The 18,571-nt window shown below is 36.6% G+C and overlaps 1 protein-coding gene across 2 annotated transcripts in view; it reads left to right on the top strand.

Annotated features, from left to right (window-relative positions):
- Window positions 1–11,657, top strand: part of LTN1 (listerin E3 ubiquitin protein ligase 1) — a 67,075-nt gene extending 55,418 nt beyond the window's left edge. For both annotated transcript variants that reach the window (XM_055279386.2, XM_055279387.2), the window contains 5 exons: window positions 3,076–3,247; window positions 4,448–4,668; window positions 7,118–7,312; window positions 8,469–8,636; window positions 9,284–11,657. In XM_055279386.2, coding sequence (XP_055135361.2) covers window positions 3,076–3,247; window positions 4,448–4,668; window positions 7,118–7,312; window positions 8,469–8,636; window positions 9,284–9,346 — 819 coding nt within the window. In that variant the 3' untranslated portion in view covers window positions 9,347–11,657. The remainder of the gene's footprint in view (window positions 1–3,075; window positions 3,248–4,447; window positions 4,669–7,117; window positions 7,313–8,468; window positions 8,637–9,283) is intronic.
- The last annotated feature ends 6,914 nt before the right edge of the window (window positions 11,658–18,571 follow it).

Below are 18,571 nucleotides of genomic sequence, written 5' to 3' on the forward strand. Positions count from 1 at the left end.
TTTAAAAAATAGCAGCAGATTGAGGCATTTGTGTATAAGAGTTTTGTTCTCATTTTATATTCAGAAATTAGGAAAATGGCCATGCATCACCTTTTTCATTAAGCTGGGATTGGGTTAGGGTGCAAAATTATACGGCAGCATTTATTATTATTGAGTCTGAAACTTGAACTGAGCTGTGGGCAGATAAACCAGAATAACCCACTAAGTAATACTAATTAGATGAATCCTGAAATAAACAGAATTTTTCTTCGGACAACTTTAAATGTTCCTAAATCATGGGTTAACTTTTTTCTCAAACTAGCAAATCAGACTGAACTGGAAAAAGTTGTATATGTACATGTGTATGTTTATGTATCTGTTTTATAAAGCTTTACTGAGATATGGCACATAACATAAAATTTACCCACATAGCATACACAGTTTGGTGTTTTTAGTATATAGTCATCCCTTGATATCTGCCGGGGATTGTTTCCAGGCTCCCTCCCATGCCCCCCAGCCCAGTGAATATTCAAGTTCCTTATATAAAATGGCATATAGTATCTGCATCTAACCTATGCACATCTTCCTGTATACTACTTAAAATCATCTCTTGATTAGTTATCACTGATACAATGTAAATGCTATTGAAATTGTTGCTATACTGTATTAAAGTTTTTAGTACTTTTATTGTTGTATTGGTTTTTTTAAATCACTTTTTTTGCCCCTCAAATATTTTCAATCTGCGACTGGTTGAATTCTCAGATGTGGAACCCATGGAAGTGGAGGGCTGACTGTATTCACAGAGTTGTGCAACTGTTACCACTATATAATTTTAGAACATTTTCAACATCCCATTGTAATTGATAGCAATCACTTCCCATTTCCTCTCAAACCCCACAGCTCCTGACAACCATTAAACTGTTTTCTGTCTCTATGCATCTGCCTGTTCTGGACATTTCACATATCTAGTCTTTTGTGTCTGGCTTTTATCTTAGTATATTATTTTCAAGATTTATCAAATTGAAGCATGTATCATAAGTATTGCATTTCTTTTTGTGGCTGAATAATACTCCATTTTGTAGATCTATCACATTTTGTTTATCTGTTTATCCATTAATGGACATTTAGGTTGTTTCCTTTTTTTTTTGGCTATTGTGAATAAAGCTGCTGTGAACATTCATGTATAAGCTTTTGTGTTGAAATATGTTTTCATTTCACTTGTGTTGTATACCTTGGAGTGGGATTGCTGGGTCATATATGTGTGTTTTTTAAAGTCCATTGATATTGGTGATTAATTTTTTAAAAATCTCCAACTTTTTATTTTGAAAAATTAAACAATGAAGTTGGAAGAAAAATTTAATGGAAAATCACATACTCTTTTAGATAAAAAAGTTACATACATCTTTTAACATATTGCTACATTTGCACATACTTTCTCTGTATTTACTTTTTTTCTGCTGATCTACTTGAAAGTAAGTTGCAGACATTATGATGCTTTACCAAAAGTATTTGAGCATATATCTCCTAAGATCACGGACATGTTTCTACATAAGCATAATATAATTTTTATACTCAAGAAATTTAATTTTGATGCAATAATATCTAATTTTTATTTAGATACTTTGAGTTGTCCCAGTAATATCTTTATAGTTTTATTTTCTTCTCTATTGAAGATCCAATCAAGAATCATGTTTGTATTTGCTTGCCATATTTCTTTAGTTTCTTTAACCTATAATTTCTATAGCTTTCTTTTCTTTCTTGTCATTGTTTTGGCCAGCTGTTTTTAGCCTGTCATACAGTGTGAATTTATCTGATCGTTTCCTCATTAGATTGTGGTTAATTTTCGGCAAGAGTACTTACTGCACAAGTTGTTACGTGTTCTCAGTGTCTTACCTCAGGAGCCATACAGTGTCATTGTGTTCTTTTACAAGTTGAGTATCCCTTATCCAAAATGCTTGCGACCAGTAGTGTTTCTGATTTCAGATTTTTTCAGATTCTGGAATGTTTTTGTTACACTTACTGGTTGAGCATCCCAGATCCGAAAATCTGAAATGCTCCAGAAGCATTTCCTTTAAGCCTCATGTTGGTGTTCAACAAGTTTTAGATTATGGAGCATTTTGGATTTTCAGATTTGGGATGTTCATCCTTCATTAGTGATGTTAAGTTTGATGATAAGAGCACTTTGGTCAACATATTTTAAAAATCAATTCCAGATCCTATGACTTGATCCTTGTACTTACGTATTCATAGTGTTCAGAAAATGCTATATTTTACACAAAGAAAGGATAAATGCTTGAGGTGATGAATACCCCACTTACCCTATTACATATTATATGCCTATAAAATACCTCATATGCCCCATAAATATCTACTGTGTACCCACAAAAATTAAAAATACAAAATTTTTAAAAAGGAAAGAAAATGGTATCTTTGTACCATGAGGAGATATGTGATATAGTAGAAGAAATTATCTTAAAACCAATACAGATACCAAAGAACTGCAAAGTCAATGTGGAAAATGCAAGCTGTGTTATGGAGGGAAAGCAGGAGTTGTGAAGCACAGGTCTCACACAGATACCTGCAGTGCTCCCACTGGCGGCTCGTTTTTCTGTCTTTAAAAGAGAAACCAGAAATCCATTATTTTTATGTGAAATTTCCTGATTGAAAAAACAACTCTGAGAAGACCCCCATGACATTTTGGACCACTAGTTTGTGCTCTCTGTCAAAAAGGGATGTCGGAGTTTTTGATACAGGGTGAGGTCAGCCATAAAAATGGGATTAGTTTTAAGCAGGAATTTGAAAGGTTAAGGACAATGGTGTGGAAGGAATGTATGGAAGACTTGGGAGGAGAGTGAGGGAGTCATCTGTGGGAATGGTGAATAGATTTTCTTGTCTCAGACATTCTAAGCCAAGGTGAGTGTATTGTAATACAGGAAGACAATTTGAGAAAGATATTAGAAACGTGTTATAATAATGAGGGGATAGAATGTCTGCTTAGTTTATGAGGAAAGGAAATTTGTTACACTTTGAGTTGTTCTTTTATACCAGTTGTCTTGGTGTATTTGGTTTACTAACAAATTCTTTGCTCTCCACCAGCTTCGGGCTCTGTATTCGATGTATCTTCGGAAAACAAAGAGTTTGAATAAATTGCTCTATCACCTGTTCAGGCTTATGCCAGAAAATCCAACCTATGCAGAGACAGCAATTGAGGTCCCAAGTAAGGACCCTAAAACATTCTTTACTGAGGAGCTCCAGCTGAGTATTAGAGGTCAGTAAGATACGTGTTTATGTTCTTTCTTGGGCGCTAGATTCAGACTAGGTTGAATTAAACTTTTCCCTGAGAATGTGGAGAGTAACCCCAAAGGTTGGTCCTGGCTATGAGAATGTTGAAATTGACCATTTTCCATATTTCTGTAAATAGGATGAATAATTAGTTTTTACCCATAAGACTGTGAGGAATTTAATACATTTTTGAAGCTTAGTGTGGTGAGACTATTAACTTTTGACTCTGTAAACAAATATTTCTTACGTGATAACATTTTATAGGCATATAAATAAGGGGAAATAAAGTTGAATAACATTTATTTCATTCTGGGAGCTCACATGTGAGCTGAGAGGATAGATATGCATGTATCTGGTTGTACTACAGTATTGGAAACAATTTACTAAGAATATGAATTTTTTAAATGCCTTGGAGATCTGAGGATGGACTGCATCTTGTGATTATTGAGTTGAGTATTCCAAGACTTCTGTACAGCAATTCAGCGAGCTCTGGGGAAAGTAAAGGAGGCCAAACTCCTTTTCATAATTTATAACAGCAAGCATTTTAATTTTTCCTTCTTTTTAAAATATGTGTATTCTATTTTATTTGTGGTCTTCATGTTAAATACAGAAATCTGTTTCTAGGTAGATTTTTCAGTGTCAATTGGGATTTTCACTTTTTTTTTTTTTTTTTTTTTTGAGACGGAGTCTTGCTCTGTTGCCTAGGCTGGAGTGTAGTGGCGCGATCTCGGCTCACTGCAAGCTCCGCCTCCTGGGTTCACGCCATTCTCCTGCCTCAGCCTCCTGAGTAGCTGGGACTACAGGCGCCCGCCACCATGGCCAGCTAATTTTTTGTATTTTTAGTAGAGACGGGGTTTCACCGTTTTAGCCATGATGATCTCCATCTCCTGACCTCGTGATCCACTCACCTCGGCCTCCCAAAGTGCTGGGATTACAGGCGTGAGCCACCGCACCCGGCGGGATTTTCACTTTAAAAAAAAATTCTTTTGCCATTCTTATGGTTCATTTTGAATGTGTGGAAAGATGCTCATACTCCAGAGTTCTGGTTTCTCTGGTATGTTTGTTTTATGAGCTATAGCACTATTGTTGAGAAATTAAGGATCACTTTCTAAAGAAAATACTAATATTAGTCTGTTATTCTATATAAGAAATATATGTTACTAATCAATAATTGCTTTTTCCTCAGAAACAACAACGCTTCCATACCACATTCCACACTTGGCTTGTTCAGTCTATCATATGACATTAAAAGACTTGCCTGCCATGGTTAGGTTGTGGTGGAATAGCAGTGAGAAGCGTGTTTTCAATATTGTGGATAGATTTACAAGCAAGTATGTCAGCGGTGTTCTTTCTTTTCAAGAAATATCTTCTGTACAAACAAGTACACAACTATTTAATGGCATGACGGTTAGTATTGTCTTGACTTTCTCTAGAAAAGTTGTTTTAATATTGGGTAGGCCTGTCATTGTTAATATCATAACAGACTGTAGCTCTTGACTCAGAATTTATAGAAACTGGTGGCCAGGAGTCGTGGCTCATGCCTTAATCCCAGCGCTTTGGGAGGCCAAGGTGGGAGGATCACTTGAGCCCAGGAGTTCAAGACCAGCCTATTTTATTTTCTAATTTGTGTGTCAAATCTCAACATTACTTCATGCGTGGATTGAAACAGTGGTATAATTTCATTCACACACTGTATTAGCCTATTCTCAGATTGCTATAAATGCCTGAGACTGGGTAATTTATAAAGAAAAGAGGTTTAGGCCGGGTGCAGTGGCTCATGTCTGTAATCCCAGCACTTTGGGAGGCCAAGGTGGGTGGATCACTTGAGGTCAGGAATTTGAAACCAGCCTGGACAACATGGTGAAACCCCATCTCTACTAAAAAAAAATAAAAATTAGCCACGTGTGGTGGCGGGTGCCAGTAATCCCAGCTACTCAGAAACTTACAATCATGGCGGAAGGCAAATGGGAGTCAGCACTTCACATGGCCAGATCAGGAGGGAGAGAGGCGGGGAGGTGTCACACAATTTTAAACAACCAGATCTCATGACAACTCACTCACTATCACGAGACTAGCACCCGCGGGAAATCCGTCCCCATGATCCAATCACTTCCCACCAGGCCCCACTTCCAACATTTGGGATTACATTTCAGCATGAGATTTGGGCGGGGATACAGATCCAAACCATTTCACCCACCAAATAGTTTTTGAGCATTCATTAGTTCATTCAAAATCTGTACTGGAATACTTAACAGATGCCAAGCACTGTGTCCCAGTCACCAAGGATATGAATAGTTTAGTAGGACCAGATTCTTGTCCTGTAATAACATACAGTCTAATAAAGGGAAAAGAGCGATACTGATAATGATTTTTGCATTGGAAAGTAGCGTATTAAGAGAAAGACTGCCTCGTGATCTGAGTGGGAAAGATTCATCTGGCTGAGGGGATTAAGTGAGATTTTATGGAAGAAAATCACTTGGAGGTGGGCAGGATTTTGTTATGGGGAAAATGAAGGGAAAGGCATTTACTATAGAGAAAATAGGCCAAGTGTGGTGGCTCACGCCTGTAATCCCAACACTTTGGGAGGCCGAGGCGGGCAGACCACCTGAGGTCGGGAGCTCAAGACCAGCCTGGCCAACATGGAGAAACCCCATCTCTACTAAAAATACAAAATTAGCCGGGTGTGGTGGCACGTGCCTGTAATCCCAGCTACTCGGGAGGCTGAGGTAGGAGAATCTTTTGAACCTGGGAGGCGGAGGTTGCAGTAAGCCGAGATCACACCATTGCACTCTAGCCTGGGCAACAAGAGTGAAACTCCATCTCAAAAAAAAAAAAAAAAAAAAAAGAGAGAGGAAATAGTATTGCAAAAGCAAAAAGCACAGAAGTGAGAATGTCGTTTCAGTCGTTGCCCAAGAAATGATAAATAATGCAGTATTCCAACCCAAATAATGAGTAGGAGTCCCAAGGGTGAATAGACTCAACAGTGAATTAGAGGTATGTTGGGAAGGGCCTCAAATAACAGTCTAAAAGTGGTACAATTCAGCCACTGAACATTTTTCGTTCAGGCAGTAGCATGATCAGAGTTATAATCTTTGAAATTGCTCTGACCACAATCTATAGCATGATCTGTTGGCAAACAGTTTGGATTCAAGTGAATGGTTAGAGGAGACTATTGGGGTAGACATGAGCAAAGGACTAGGGCATGGGTGAGGCAGTAGCAATGGGAATATAAAAGTAGGGATGTGAGAGATTTTGTGCTAGTGATTTAGTTAATATCTAGGATGAGGTAGAAGCAGAAATTTAAAATTATGCTATCATGATTTTTTAGCCTGGAAGTAGGAAATTCAGAAGATAAAGTTTGTAAAGGATGATAATGTGTGCGTTTTATGTTGAGTTTGCAATGTTGGTTTGAAAACCAAACAAATAACTGTAAATGTTCTGGCAGTTGATGGTTGGCTCCAAAGCTCAAGAGGATAATATGGTAGAGGAAGACTTGTTAGACGTAGAAGTGACATTCGATACACTGGGTGTGGAAGAGAAGGCATAATAACCCATTCTGTCACTTATCTATTCAAGGTTTATTGAACTATTATGTGACAAGCCTAATATAATAAAACCTTTTTTATGAGCAATTAATTTCTTCTAAAACAAACTTTGAATATCACAAAATCACTGTAAAAATATACCAGGCAGGTATTTAAACCTATTTCTTAATTATCTCATGTCAGATAAGTGAATGTATTTGCCTGCATTGTCCTTGAATGAAGTCTTTAGCTTTTAATAGTCAACCTATCAAAATGTTTTCTGGTTGAAAGAAAGAAATTTGGCAAACAAAATATCCTTTGTTGTATTGCAGGTTAAAGCTCGAGCTACTACTCGGGAGGTAATGGCCACTTATACTATTGAGGACATAGTTATTGAACTTATAATACAACTGCCTTCAAATTATCCACTGGGTTCAATAACAGTAGAAAGTGGGAAAAGAGTAGGAGTAGCTGTTCAGCAGTGGCGGAACTGGATGCTGCAGTTAAGCACTTACCTCACCCATCAGGTAAGTTTCTGTTTACACATTTGGCTTTACAAACTTGAAAAAGATGATCTATTTAAAAGGGCATTTAAACATAAAATACATCTTTTCTGCTTAAGATAAAAGTAGATACTAAACTTCCTTGGATAAATACAGATATATGCCTAAATGGATTAAACCTGCCTTTCTGTTTTAATTGTTAAGGTTCTGTAATTTATTTTCTGGTGTTTGAGAGGGATTGACTTTATTTCATTAACACTGTAGAAGATGTAGAACAGTACATGGTATTAACGAAATTGTTTCGGAGAGGATCTTTTGAATGATACTGGACAGATGAATGCCTTCCGAGCTACTTACACTTTTATTCTTACCTTTCAACTCCTCTTTGGTTAGAGAAGTCCCAGGACTCTCAAAGACCTTTGACCTCTAAACACATTTTAAATCTTCAATTCTGTTTGTACACTGTGTATCTCAGGCATTCTACAATAAAGAAAAACTTTTTTTTTTTTTTTTAGAGTTTTTGCTCTTGTTGCCCAGGCTGAAGTGCAATGGCGTGATCTCAGCTCACTGCAACCTCTGTCTCCCGGTTCAAGTGATTCTGCTGCCTCAGCTTCCAGAGTAGCTGGGATTACAGGCACCCGCCACCACACCTGGCTAATTGTTTGTATTTTTAGTAGAGATGGGGTTTCACTATGTTGGCCATGGTGGTCAACGAACTCCTGACCTCAAGTGATCTACCCATCTTGGCCTCCCAAAGTGCTGGGATTACAGGCTTGAGCTACGGCTCCCGGCCAAGAAAAACTATTTTAAAACAAATATGCTCATCAGTATTGTAGAGCTGGAACAAATCATTTGAGATAATTTCATTTTCAGTTAAACATTAGAACTAACCTAAATGATTTAATTATAAAGAGAGTTTTATCAAGCAATAAGCTTAGACTATAACACTTTAAATATTGGTCCAGAAGCCTTTAAAGTATGTCTTTAATGGAGAAAAATTATATCTGGTTCCAAAAACTTGGGAGGTTATCTTAAAAACCAACATTCATAAAAGTTAGGAGACATGAACATAGCCAAGCAGATTCTCTTCTTTCAGAATTGTAATTCAACTTTAAAATTTGATAAAAATAAAATTGGTGGTCATCAGTGTGTAGTGACTTATTTTTCTTCTTGTTAACAGAATGGAAGTATTATGGAAGGCTTAGCTTTGTGGAAAAATAATGTAGACAAACGTTTTGAGGGGGTTGAAGATTGCATGATCTGTTTCTCAGTCATTCACGGTTTCAACTATTCCCTTCCCAAAAAAGCCTGTAGAACATGCAAGAAAAAATTTCATTCAGCCTGCTTGGTAAGTCTAAAGAGAAATTAACTTACTTATATTTTATGTATTTTATACACATAAACACACACACACACACACACACACACGCACACACACACATACACAATGTCTAACTTTGGAAGAGAAAATCTATGTTAAACTTAATTGTAGCTAACGGGAGATATATTAAAAAGTGATTTTTTTAAATCTGCAAAAGATAATTAGCAGTTTACCAAGACTGGTAGAATCAAGGCCCTCTAATAAATGGGTATTTCCAGTGACCTTTTACCACTCAAGAAGTAGAAGGTCTTCTGAGATCTAGACCATGAAGGAGACTACAGGAGTCGGTACTGGAAGCCATCTGGCATCAGAGCCCTGTGCTCTTTTTAAACATACTGAAAAAGAAGTTGCTATTTGTTCATTTGTTTCACAGGAGATTTCTTATATCTTAGTGATTGTGTGCATGAGTCTAAGTAGAAAGAACTTAGTGTAGCCATTGGAAGTAATACTCATTTGTGTTGATTTTGGAGATACAGAAAGAGCAAAAATTTTAGTATTCTTCTCTTTTCACTTTATCATTTGAAGATTACTTTAGATGTATATGTGCTTTATGATGTATGTAAAGAAGAGAACTTTAAAAGTTCTTTTAGTATTTAAAAGCTTTTCTTTTTCAGTACAAATGGTTTACATCTAGCAACAAATCCACTTGTCCACTGTGTCGTGAGACGTTTTTCTGAGGTTTTTTTTCATTGGAAGGGACCCCTGAAGTACATCAAGCAAAGGCATTGGATTTGGATCCATCTGAAAGTGTGGATGTGGGGAAGCCAGTGAGCATTACTTTTAAATAGGACCTTCTCTGGAAAATTATTTTGGTTAATGTAATAATCCTAAAATCAGGTTTACTTAACTTTAGATTGCTTTGTAGATATTTGGAAACTTTCTTTTACAAAAGAATATTACACATTTGAGAGAAAACATTTCTATTAATGGTTTAATCTCTTTGTATATTTAAAAATAAATATGAAAAACCCTAAATTACAGAATTGGAATTTGTGAAAAGATTGCACAACTATATTATTGGTAAACCCATTCCGTTTGTTGATCTGTGTTTTAGAATAGTCCAAGTGAAGCAAAACGAACTGAGAGAGCTGATTTACATCTATAGATATTTTAAGCCTTATTTATTAGTTATGACAATAAATTAGTATTCTAATATTTGTAGATTATTTTAATGATAAAAATGACACTAAGCTATTAATATGGCTTGTCTTAAGATATCTGGAGACATGCTCTGAAACCCTATATAAAAGAGTTTAAACAACTTTAAGGTGCCTCCATTTATCAAGGGTTATGAAACTCAAAATTAAATTCTTGATGCTGACCTTTTTGCTTGTGGGAGAATTATTTCTACATATTAGTGAAATTTGAATTGTAAACTGGCCAGTGAATTTATTACTCTGAGCGAGTCTCTAGAGGGTGAGAATTTGAGAGAAATAGTAATTTGATTATTTCATTCATGAAGCAGAGTGGTAGTTATCCTTCTATTGAGAGGGAAGAAACAAATGAATATTACTGAAACTTAAAGATCAGTAGAAAAAAAAACATTTAAAAATGTTGTAGGAGACTTTCAATTTTGGAAGTAAACTTAGCTATTCTTACCAGCCAAAGTTATACTAAATAAGAGACTTGGGGGGAGCAAATGTTTTTCAGCCTTCAGAAATGAAAGTTAAGGATTTTAGCACTAAGTAAAATTCAGTATAATAGGCTGAAGTGTAGTAAGTGAAAACCTGCCTTTTGCCACTCTTAAAAATTGTGCCCAAAATATAAAAGTGTGGAAGTTTAGAACTTGGAATAATTTTATTGCAGTCTTCCATTACATGGAAATAGCATATCTAATATCTAGGTTACTTGAGAGACCAGCTAATCATCTCTGTTGCACATGTTTAATTGGCAAAAAGCAATTCATGATAAATAAAATTACTGCTTTCCATCTACTGGGTAAAATGACTTTTGAAATAGTATGAATGTGGTCAGAGGATTATAGTTGAGAGTGAAGTACTATGTATGAGTTATAGATCTCTCGAATTATATTTATAGATGCAGTGTCCTGCCCAGTTTTGTTTGCCTCCTACATTTTTCTGTAAAATATTTATTGTCGTCTAGCCTTGAGACTCTGAGGGTCAGTAAGTGAAGTACAGATAGCAAAATTTTACTACCTCGTTAACCCTTTTCTTAAAATATTCTCTATCTTTCTATGTCTCTCTCTGACATAGTAATCCCAAAGGATTGTGTTACTCCCCGTGAAAGTTACTACTTTTCCTTTAAAAATGGTTTTATAATAAGACTGTTTAAAACCTTTCCAGTATTGGTACATCTTGGCTTCTGGCCCAAACCCCAAGCAGAAAAGAAAATGGAATAGTGGAGCATTGTTTTTCCACGTTAGTATTAGGGCATCAGATTCTTGGTGAAACACTATAATTAAGTAGTTATAATTAAATAACTGTTCTTCATACTTAGGACTCTTAATACATTTCTTTAAGACTTGTAAGTATAATTGTAAAGCTTGTTAACTGTTTATATACTAAAGAAAAAGCTTTACAAAATAAGACTGAAATTCAGAATACCACATTAAAGTTTTATCTGTACAGCGTTGACAACTCTAACAAAAAGGATTACAGCCCTTAAAATTTTAGCTTAAGGACATTTTAAAATTGCATGAGATTGGCAAAATTATTAATTTAAAGCCCCAAAGTAAATTGCAAATTTTAAAATTTACTTTTGACTCTTTTATCACATGCTCCAATGTATGTACATAAGTTTCTGTGGCTTCAATAATATGTAGTTATTTGATACATTTTTGTGGTGCGAGTAATTAATGTTATTATTTGATTGTTATACCATATGTGCCCATTAAAATTCTTTTTAATTAAAAATATTTCAAATATACAGAAAAATAATAATATAAATGCCCTTGTACCCTTCACATACTATTTTGCCATATTTGCTTCTGATTTTTAAATAAATAAAATGTTACTCTTTTGTACTTCTCCCTGGCGCCATTCTCCTCCTTCTTTCCCTAGAGCTAACGTACTATTCTGAAGTTGGTGTGACTCCTTCCTGTTTAAGATTTTATACTTTACCATATGTTTTTATCCAGAAACAATGTATAATAGTTAACAGAAAATATGTTAATGATGCTTTATGTAATCTTTTGTAACCTGATTTTCCACTTAACATAATGCTGTTTAGTGTCATATCAGTTTACTTACCAATTCCCTTACTAAAGGTTGTTTAAGTTGTTATTTTTTTGCCATTTTGAACAGTGCTGCAAGTGTACATTCTTGATTATGTCACCTCATGCAGATGTGCTAGATATTCTGAACGTATGTCTAAAAATGGAATTTCAGCCCGGCACGGTGGCTCACGCCTGTAATCCCAGCACTTTAGGAGGCCAATGTGGGAGGATCACCTGAGGTCAGGAGTTCGAGACCAGCCTGGCCAATATGGTGAAACCCCGTCTCTACTAAAAGTAAAAAAAAAATTAGCCAGGCATGGTGGTGTGCACCTGTAATCCCAGCTACTTAGGGAGGTTGGGGCAGGAGAATTGCTTGAACCCAGGAAGTGGAGGTTGCAGTGAGCCCAGATTGTGGCACTGCACTCCAGCTTGGGCAACAGAGCAAGCAAGACTCAGTCTGAAAAATATATATATATATATAAAATAAAAATGGAATTTCAGGTAGTAGGATGTGTATACTCTGTCACTTTAGATGTTATCAAATTGCCCTCCAAAGTGATATGCAAGTTTGCTCTCCCAACTGCAGTTTAAAAGAATTCTGGCTTTCCTATCTTGTCACCAACACTTAGTCTTATCAGAATTTTTAAGTTCTGCAGTCTGAAAGCTATGAGATAGTAGCTCTTTGTTTTAACTTATATTTCCTTAAGAAGCCTAGCTTCATTTCATATATTTATTGGTCATTATTTGACAGATTTTTTTCCATAATCTATGCCTATTTTTCTGCTAGGCTACTTGTATTCTTACTGATCATAATGCTTTAGCTCATAGGACTTCTATTATGTGGCTTGTCTTTAACCTTTTCTGTGACTATCTTTAATCTCACAGAATTTTTCGGTTAAATTTAATCAGACCTTTTTTTTTTCTTTTATGATTGAGCCTTTTTTATGTTAGGTTTTAAAATTTTGTTATTTAACTGAGGTTTAAAAAATTCGGTTATATTTTGTCAAAAGTTTTAAATTTCAAAATGTGCCTAATTTACCTGGCATTAATTTTTTTTTAATTTTACTTTAAGTTCTGGGATACATGTGCAGATGTGCAGGTTCGTTACATAGGCATACATGTGCCATGGTGGTTTGCTGTACCTGTCTACCCGTCATCTAGGTTTTAAGCCCCACATGCATTATGTATTCGTCCTAATGCTGTCCCTCCCCTTGCCCCCCACCCCCCAACAGGCCCCAGTGTGTGATGTTCCCCTCCCTGTGTCCATGTCTTCTCATTGTTCAACTCCCACTTATGAGTGAGAACATGTGGTGTTTGGTTTTCTGTTCCTGTGTTAGTTTGCTGAGAATGATGGCTTCCAGCTTCATCCATGTCCCTGCAAAGGACACGAACTCATTCTTTTTTATGGCTGCATTGTATTCCATGGTGTATATGTGCCACATTTTCTTTATCCAGTCTATCATTGATGGGCATTAGGGTTGGTTCCAAGTCTTTGCTATTGTAAATAGTGCTGCAATAAACATACATGTGCATGTGTCTTTATAGTAGAATGATTTGTAATCCTTTGGGTATATACCAAGTAATGGGATTGCTGGGTCAAATGGTATTTCGGGTTCTACATCCTTGAGGAATTGCCACACTGTTTTCCACAGTGGTTGAGCTAATTTACATTCCCACCAACACTGTAAAAGTGTTCCTATTTCTCCACAGCCTTGCTAGCCTCTATTGTTTCTTGACTTTTTACTAATTGCCATCTGACTGGCATGAGATGGTATCTCATTGTGGTTTTGATTTGCATTTCTCTTTTTTTTTTTTTATTACACTTTAGGTTTTAGGGTACATGTACACAATGTGCAGGTTTGTTACATATGTATCCATGTGCCATGTTGTTTTGCTGCACCCATTAACTTGTCATTTAGCATTAGGTATATCTCCTAATGCTGTCCCTCCCCCCACCCCACAACAGTCCCCAGAGTGTGATGTTCCCCTTCCTGTGTCCATGAGTTCTCATTGTTCAATTCCCACCTATGAGTGAGAACATGCAGTGTTTGGTTTTTTGTCCTGGTGATAGTTTACTGAGAATGATGTTTTCCAGTTTCATCCATGTACCTACAAAGGACATGAACTCATCATTTTTAATGGCTGCATAGTATTCCATGGTGTATATGTGCCACATTTTCTTAATCCAGTCTATCGTTGTTGGACATTTGGGTTGGTTCCAAGTCTTTGCTATTGTGAATAGTGCCACAATAAACATATGTGTGCATGTGTCTTTATAGCAGCATGATTTATAGTCCTTTGGGTATATACCCAGCAGTGGGATGGCTGGGTCAAATGGTATTTCTAGTTCTGGATTTGCATTTCTCTAATGATCAGTGATGAGCTTTTTTTCAAATGTTTTTTGGCCACATAAATGTCTTCTTTTGAGAAGTGTCTGTTCGTATCCTTTGCCCACTTTTTGATGGGATTGTTTTTCCTTGTAAATGTAAGTTCCTTATAGATTCTAGATATTGGAGCTTTGTCAGATGGGTAGATTGCAAAACTTTTCTTCCATTCTGTAGGTTGCCTGTTAACTCTGATGACAGTTTCTTTTGCATGCAGAAGCTCTTTGATTTAACTAGATCCCGTTTGTCAATTTTGACTTTTGTTGCAGTTGCTTTTGGTGTTTTCGTCATGCAGTCTTTGCGCATGCCTATGTCCTGAATGGTATTCCTAGGTTTTCTTCTAGGGTTTTTATGGTTTTGGGTTTTACATTTAAATCTTTAATCTATCTTGAGTTAATTTTTGTATAAGGTGTAAGGAAGGGATCCAGTTTCAGTTTTCTGCATGTGGCTAGCCAATTCTCCCAGCACTATGTATTAAATAGGGAATCATTTCCCCATTGCTTGTTTTTGTCCTGTTTGTCAAAGATCAGATGGTTATAGACGTGTGGTGTTATTTCTGAGGTCTCTGTTCTGTTCCACTGAAGACCACAATTTTCTAAAGTATGCCTTTAAAATGTACAATCATTTCTATCCAGTGTGATAATTTTTCTTCTTAATTGTAACATTTGGTTCATTTATATAATGTAATTACTATGATAGTTTATAATTCGTTTTCTAATTTTTCCATCTGTTTTGTATTCCATTTCTCTTTTTTATTTCTATTTTCCCCTCCTATTAGTTTTTCTTTCACATCATAAAGTATATTATCTAAGGTTATCCTAGAGATTCCAACATTAATACCCGACTTATCAACATCTCATATAAATTCTTTTTGTCGCTTCCTGGAAAATTCAAAGTACACACCCTTAATCCCAGCACTTTGGGAGACCGAGGCAGGAGGATCACTTGAGCTCAAGAGTTCAAGACCAAGTTGGGCAATGTGGCGAAACCCCATCTCTACAAAAGAAAATACAAAAATTAGCCAGGCATGGTGGTGTGCACCCGTAGTCCCAGCTACTTGGGAGGCTGAGGTGGGAGGATTGCTTGAGTCTGGGAGGTCAAGGCTGCAGTGAGATGGGATCATGCCACTGCACTCCAGCCTGGGTGACAGTGGGAGACCCTGTCTCCAAAACAAAAAATTCAAGGACCTTAGAATAACTTCAGTACTATTATTATTGTTATTATTATCATATTTTGTGATCAAGTCTCACTCTGTCACCCAGGCTGGAGTGCAGTGGGGTGAACTTGGCTCACTGCAACCTCCACTTCCTAGGTTCAAGTGATTCTCTTGCCTCAGCCTCCCAAGTACCTGGGATTACAGGCGTGTGCTACCATGCCCGGCTAAATTTTGTATTTTTAGTAGAGACAGGGTTTCGCCATGTGGCCAGGCTGGTCTCGAACTCCTGACCTCAAGTGATCCTCCTGCCTTGGCCTCCGAAAGTTCTGGGATTACAGGCATGAACCATGATGCCCGCCCCAGTGCTATTATTTTTTATACTATTGTTTAAACGCCACAGGACATTATTATTGTTTTATGAATCTATATATCATTTATATTTTTCTTCACATTTACCCTTTGTATATTTCTTCATTCCATTTTGCATCTGGTAATTCTTTCATCATCTTGGCAGTATTACTTCTTTGTCTTTTGGAGTTCTACTGTTTCTGTTGCAAAGTCATCTGTGAGTCTTATTCCTTTTAAGACAATGTGTACCCTACCCCACTCTACCTCCAGCTGCTTTTATTTTCCCTTTGTTTTGGGTTTTAAACAGTTTTACTATGATATCTCTAGGTGAATCTGTGATTTGGTGTCTTTCATTATTTTTGGAAAATTCTCAGGCATAATCTCTTCTTTTATCACTTTTGCCCCAATTGTCTCTTTCCTCGCCTACTCAGTTAGGGCTTTTCACCATTAGCCATACATGTGTTAGATTCTTTTCTGTTTTGTTTTATTCGTTTTTTCTCTTCATGCTCATTCTGGATTTTCATCAACCGATTTTGTAATTCACTGAACTTCTCTTCAGCTATGTCTAAGCAGTCATTTAACTCATTTACTGCATTCTTAATTTCAGTTCTATTATTTTTAATTTCTACAAGTTCCATTTAATTATTTTTACTGATTTGGACCCTCTGCTGAAATTCATCATCTTGTATATTTTCTAGAGCATATTAATTACAGTTACTTAGAAGTAATTTGGAAGCCCATGCTTGATAATTCTTAATTCAGTTTCCACGTTTCTATTTTCAGTCATTTGGTCTTATCTTTTAGTATGGTCAATAGTTTTTGTCTGAATGCCTGACATGTGAATGAAAAATTATTGAGTTGATGACATTAACTCTTGATACTATCTTTTTTTCACAGACAGTTTACTTTTTGCTCCTAGCAAACAGTTTGGATAAGAGCAGATCAGTGTGGCCATTAGCTGATTAAACAGCTGAGCTTTAGTCCTTTTGAGGGTTGATATATTTACTTTTCATTCAAGGTTCTTTCACCTTGATTGATCCTGAACTTGTTTTTGTATTCCCAGACATGTAAGACAGCCTAAAATTCTGCTCACCTTTTCAACCTCTGGGCTTCTGTTTTCTGCTGATTATTTCCCACTATTTAGCTTCTTAGCCTTAGGCTACTGCTTATGAATTGGCAGTTGCCTCAAGGGGAAAACAGGTGCTAAATGTCATTCTCACCTTTGCACTTCCCTTTTGGACATGGTCTTGACCCTTCAATTTCTTACTGCCTTGGTGGCTCTCTAGTTTAAGCGGATATCCTCATCTATGTTTCCGTATCTGTAAGTATATCTAATTTTTGAGTAGAGTCACTGGCCTGATAAAAGTATATTCTAGCCAAAATAAGAGAAGTCCCCACAATTTGTTTAATGACAAAAGCTTCACTAGAGAGAAGCAGTTACCTAGGTAAGTCTTAGAATGTCAATTCCATTCTTTCTCTTTGCTTTTTATGGATAATTTATAACCTTTATAGCAATCATATATGCACATACAATGTTTTGGTATCCCTGCTTGAGCACTTTTGGAAAACCTTTACCGTCTGTGCCTTAAATCCATGTAGAGCTTGTGAACATAAAATATCTGAGACAGGTCTCAGTCAATTTAGGAAGTTTATTTTGCCAAAGTTAAGGATGTGCCCATGGCACAGCCTCAGGAAGTCCTGAGACACGTGCCCAAGGTGTTTGGGGGTACAGTTTGCTTTTATACATTTTAGGGAGACATGAGACATCTATGTGTAAGATGTACATTAGTTCAGTCCGGTAAGTCAGGACAACTCGAAGTGGCCCCCGTTAGAAGTAGGTAAGAGGCAAAAGGTTGCATTCTTTTAAGTCGTAGATCAGCCTTCCACTGAATACACAATTTAGTCTGGTTCAGTGGATCTGCATTTTCACAGAAACAATAGGAAAGAGGAAGCAATCAGATATGCATTTGTTTCAGGTGAGCCTCAGAGGGATGACTTTGAATAGAAGGGGAGGCAGGTTTGCCCTAAGCAGCTCCCAGCTTGACTTTTCCCTTTAGCTTAGTGATTTTGGGGTCCCTAGATTTATTTTACTTTCACAAGCTTTTATATGCATTCATCAACTCAAGCTTAGCTGGACAGAGGCTGGGATGTGAAAGCACTGGTTAAGTCAGCTGCGGATCGCACATGCCCTTTCTATCTGATCTCTTCAAACCAGGATACCATCTGGCTTGGTTCAGAAACTTTCACTGTATACTTTAGTTTGAATTTAACTTTTTTTTTTTAACCTTGGATACTTTGGCAGACTTTATGACTATTTTAATTCACAAAAGAGACTCACCTTAAGAGACATTATAATATTCAATTTATTGCAGGGTAAAAAAACATAAACAAGTCAATCCGTGGGCCAAAGTTTCTCTTTGGCCAAATCCTCACCATTGTCTTTATTGTTAAGACTAGGACACCATTTAAAAGGGCTTCCTGAGTAAGTAATGATTGCCTTCCACTTCACTGTATACCCCTCCACTCTCCAGATAAGTTCATCAGTTTAACTTCAGCCAATATGCACAGGTGAATGCACCTTAATTCATTAGCAGAAATACTAATTAATATACATTTATTCTTAAATCCTAGATGCAGTATGTACCCTTATATCTAAAACAGGGGTTAGCACAATAGTGCACACCAAGACATTTCAAGAGGTACTTGTGCAAGGAGAATTTTAATCCATTTTCATTTCCTCCACTTCCTCGGTACTCTTTCCAAAATTTGATCTTCCCATTTATATACCTGTCTCAGACTGATTCTCTTTTCCCACCTGCCCCTTTCACATATGTCCTTT

The sequence above is a fragment of the Symphalangus syndactylus genome, chromosome 5 (assembly GCF_028878055.3).
Source record: "Symphalangus syndactylus isolate Jambi chromosome 5, NHGRI_mSymSyn1-v2.1_pri, whole genome shotgun sequence".
NCBI lineage: Eukaryota > Metazoa > Chordata > Mammalia > Primates > Hylobatidae > Symphalangus > Symphalangus syndactylus.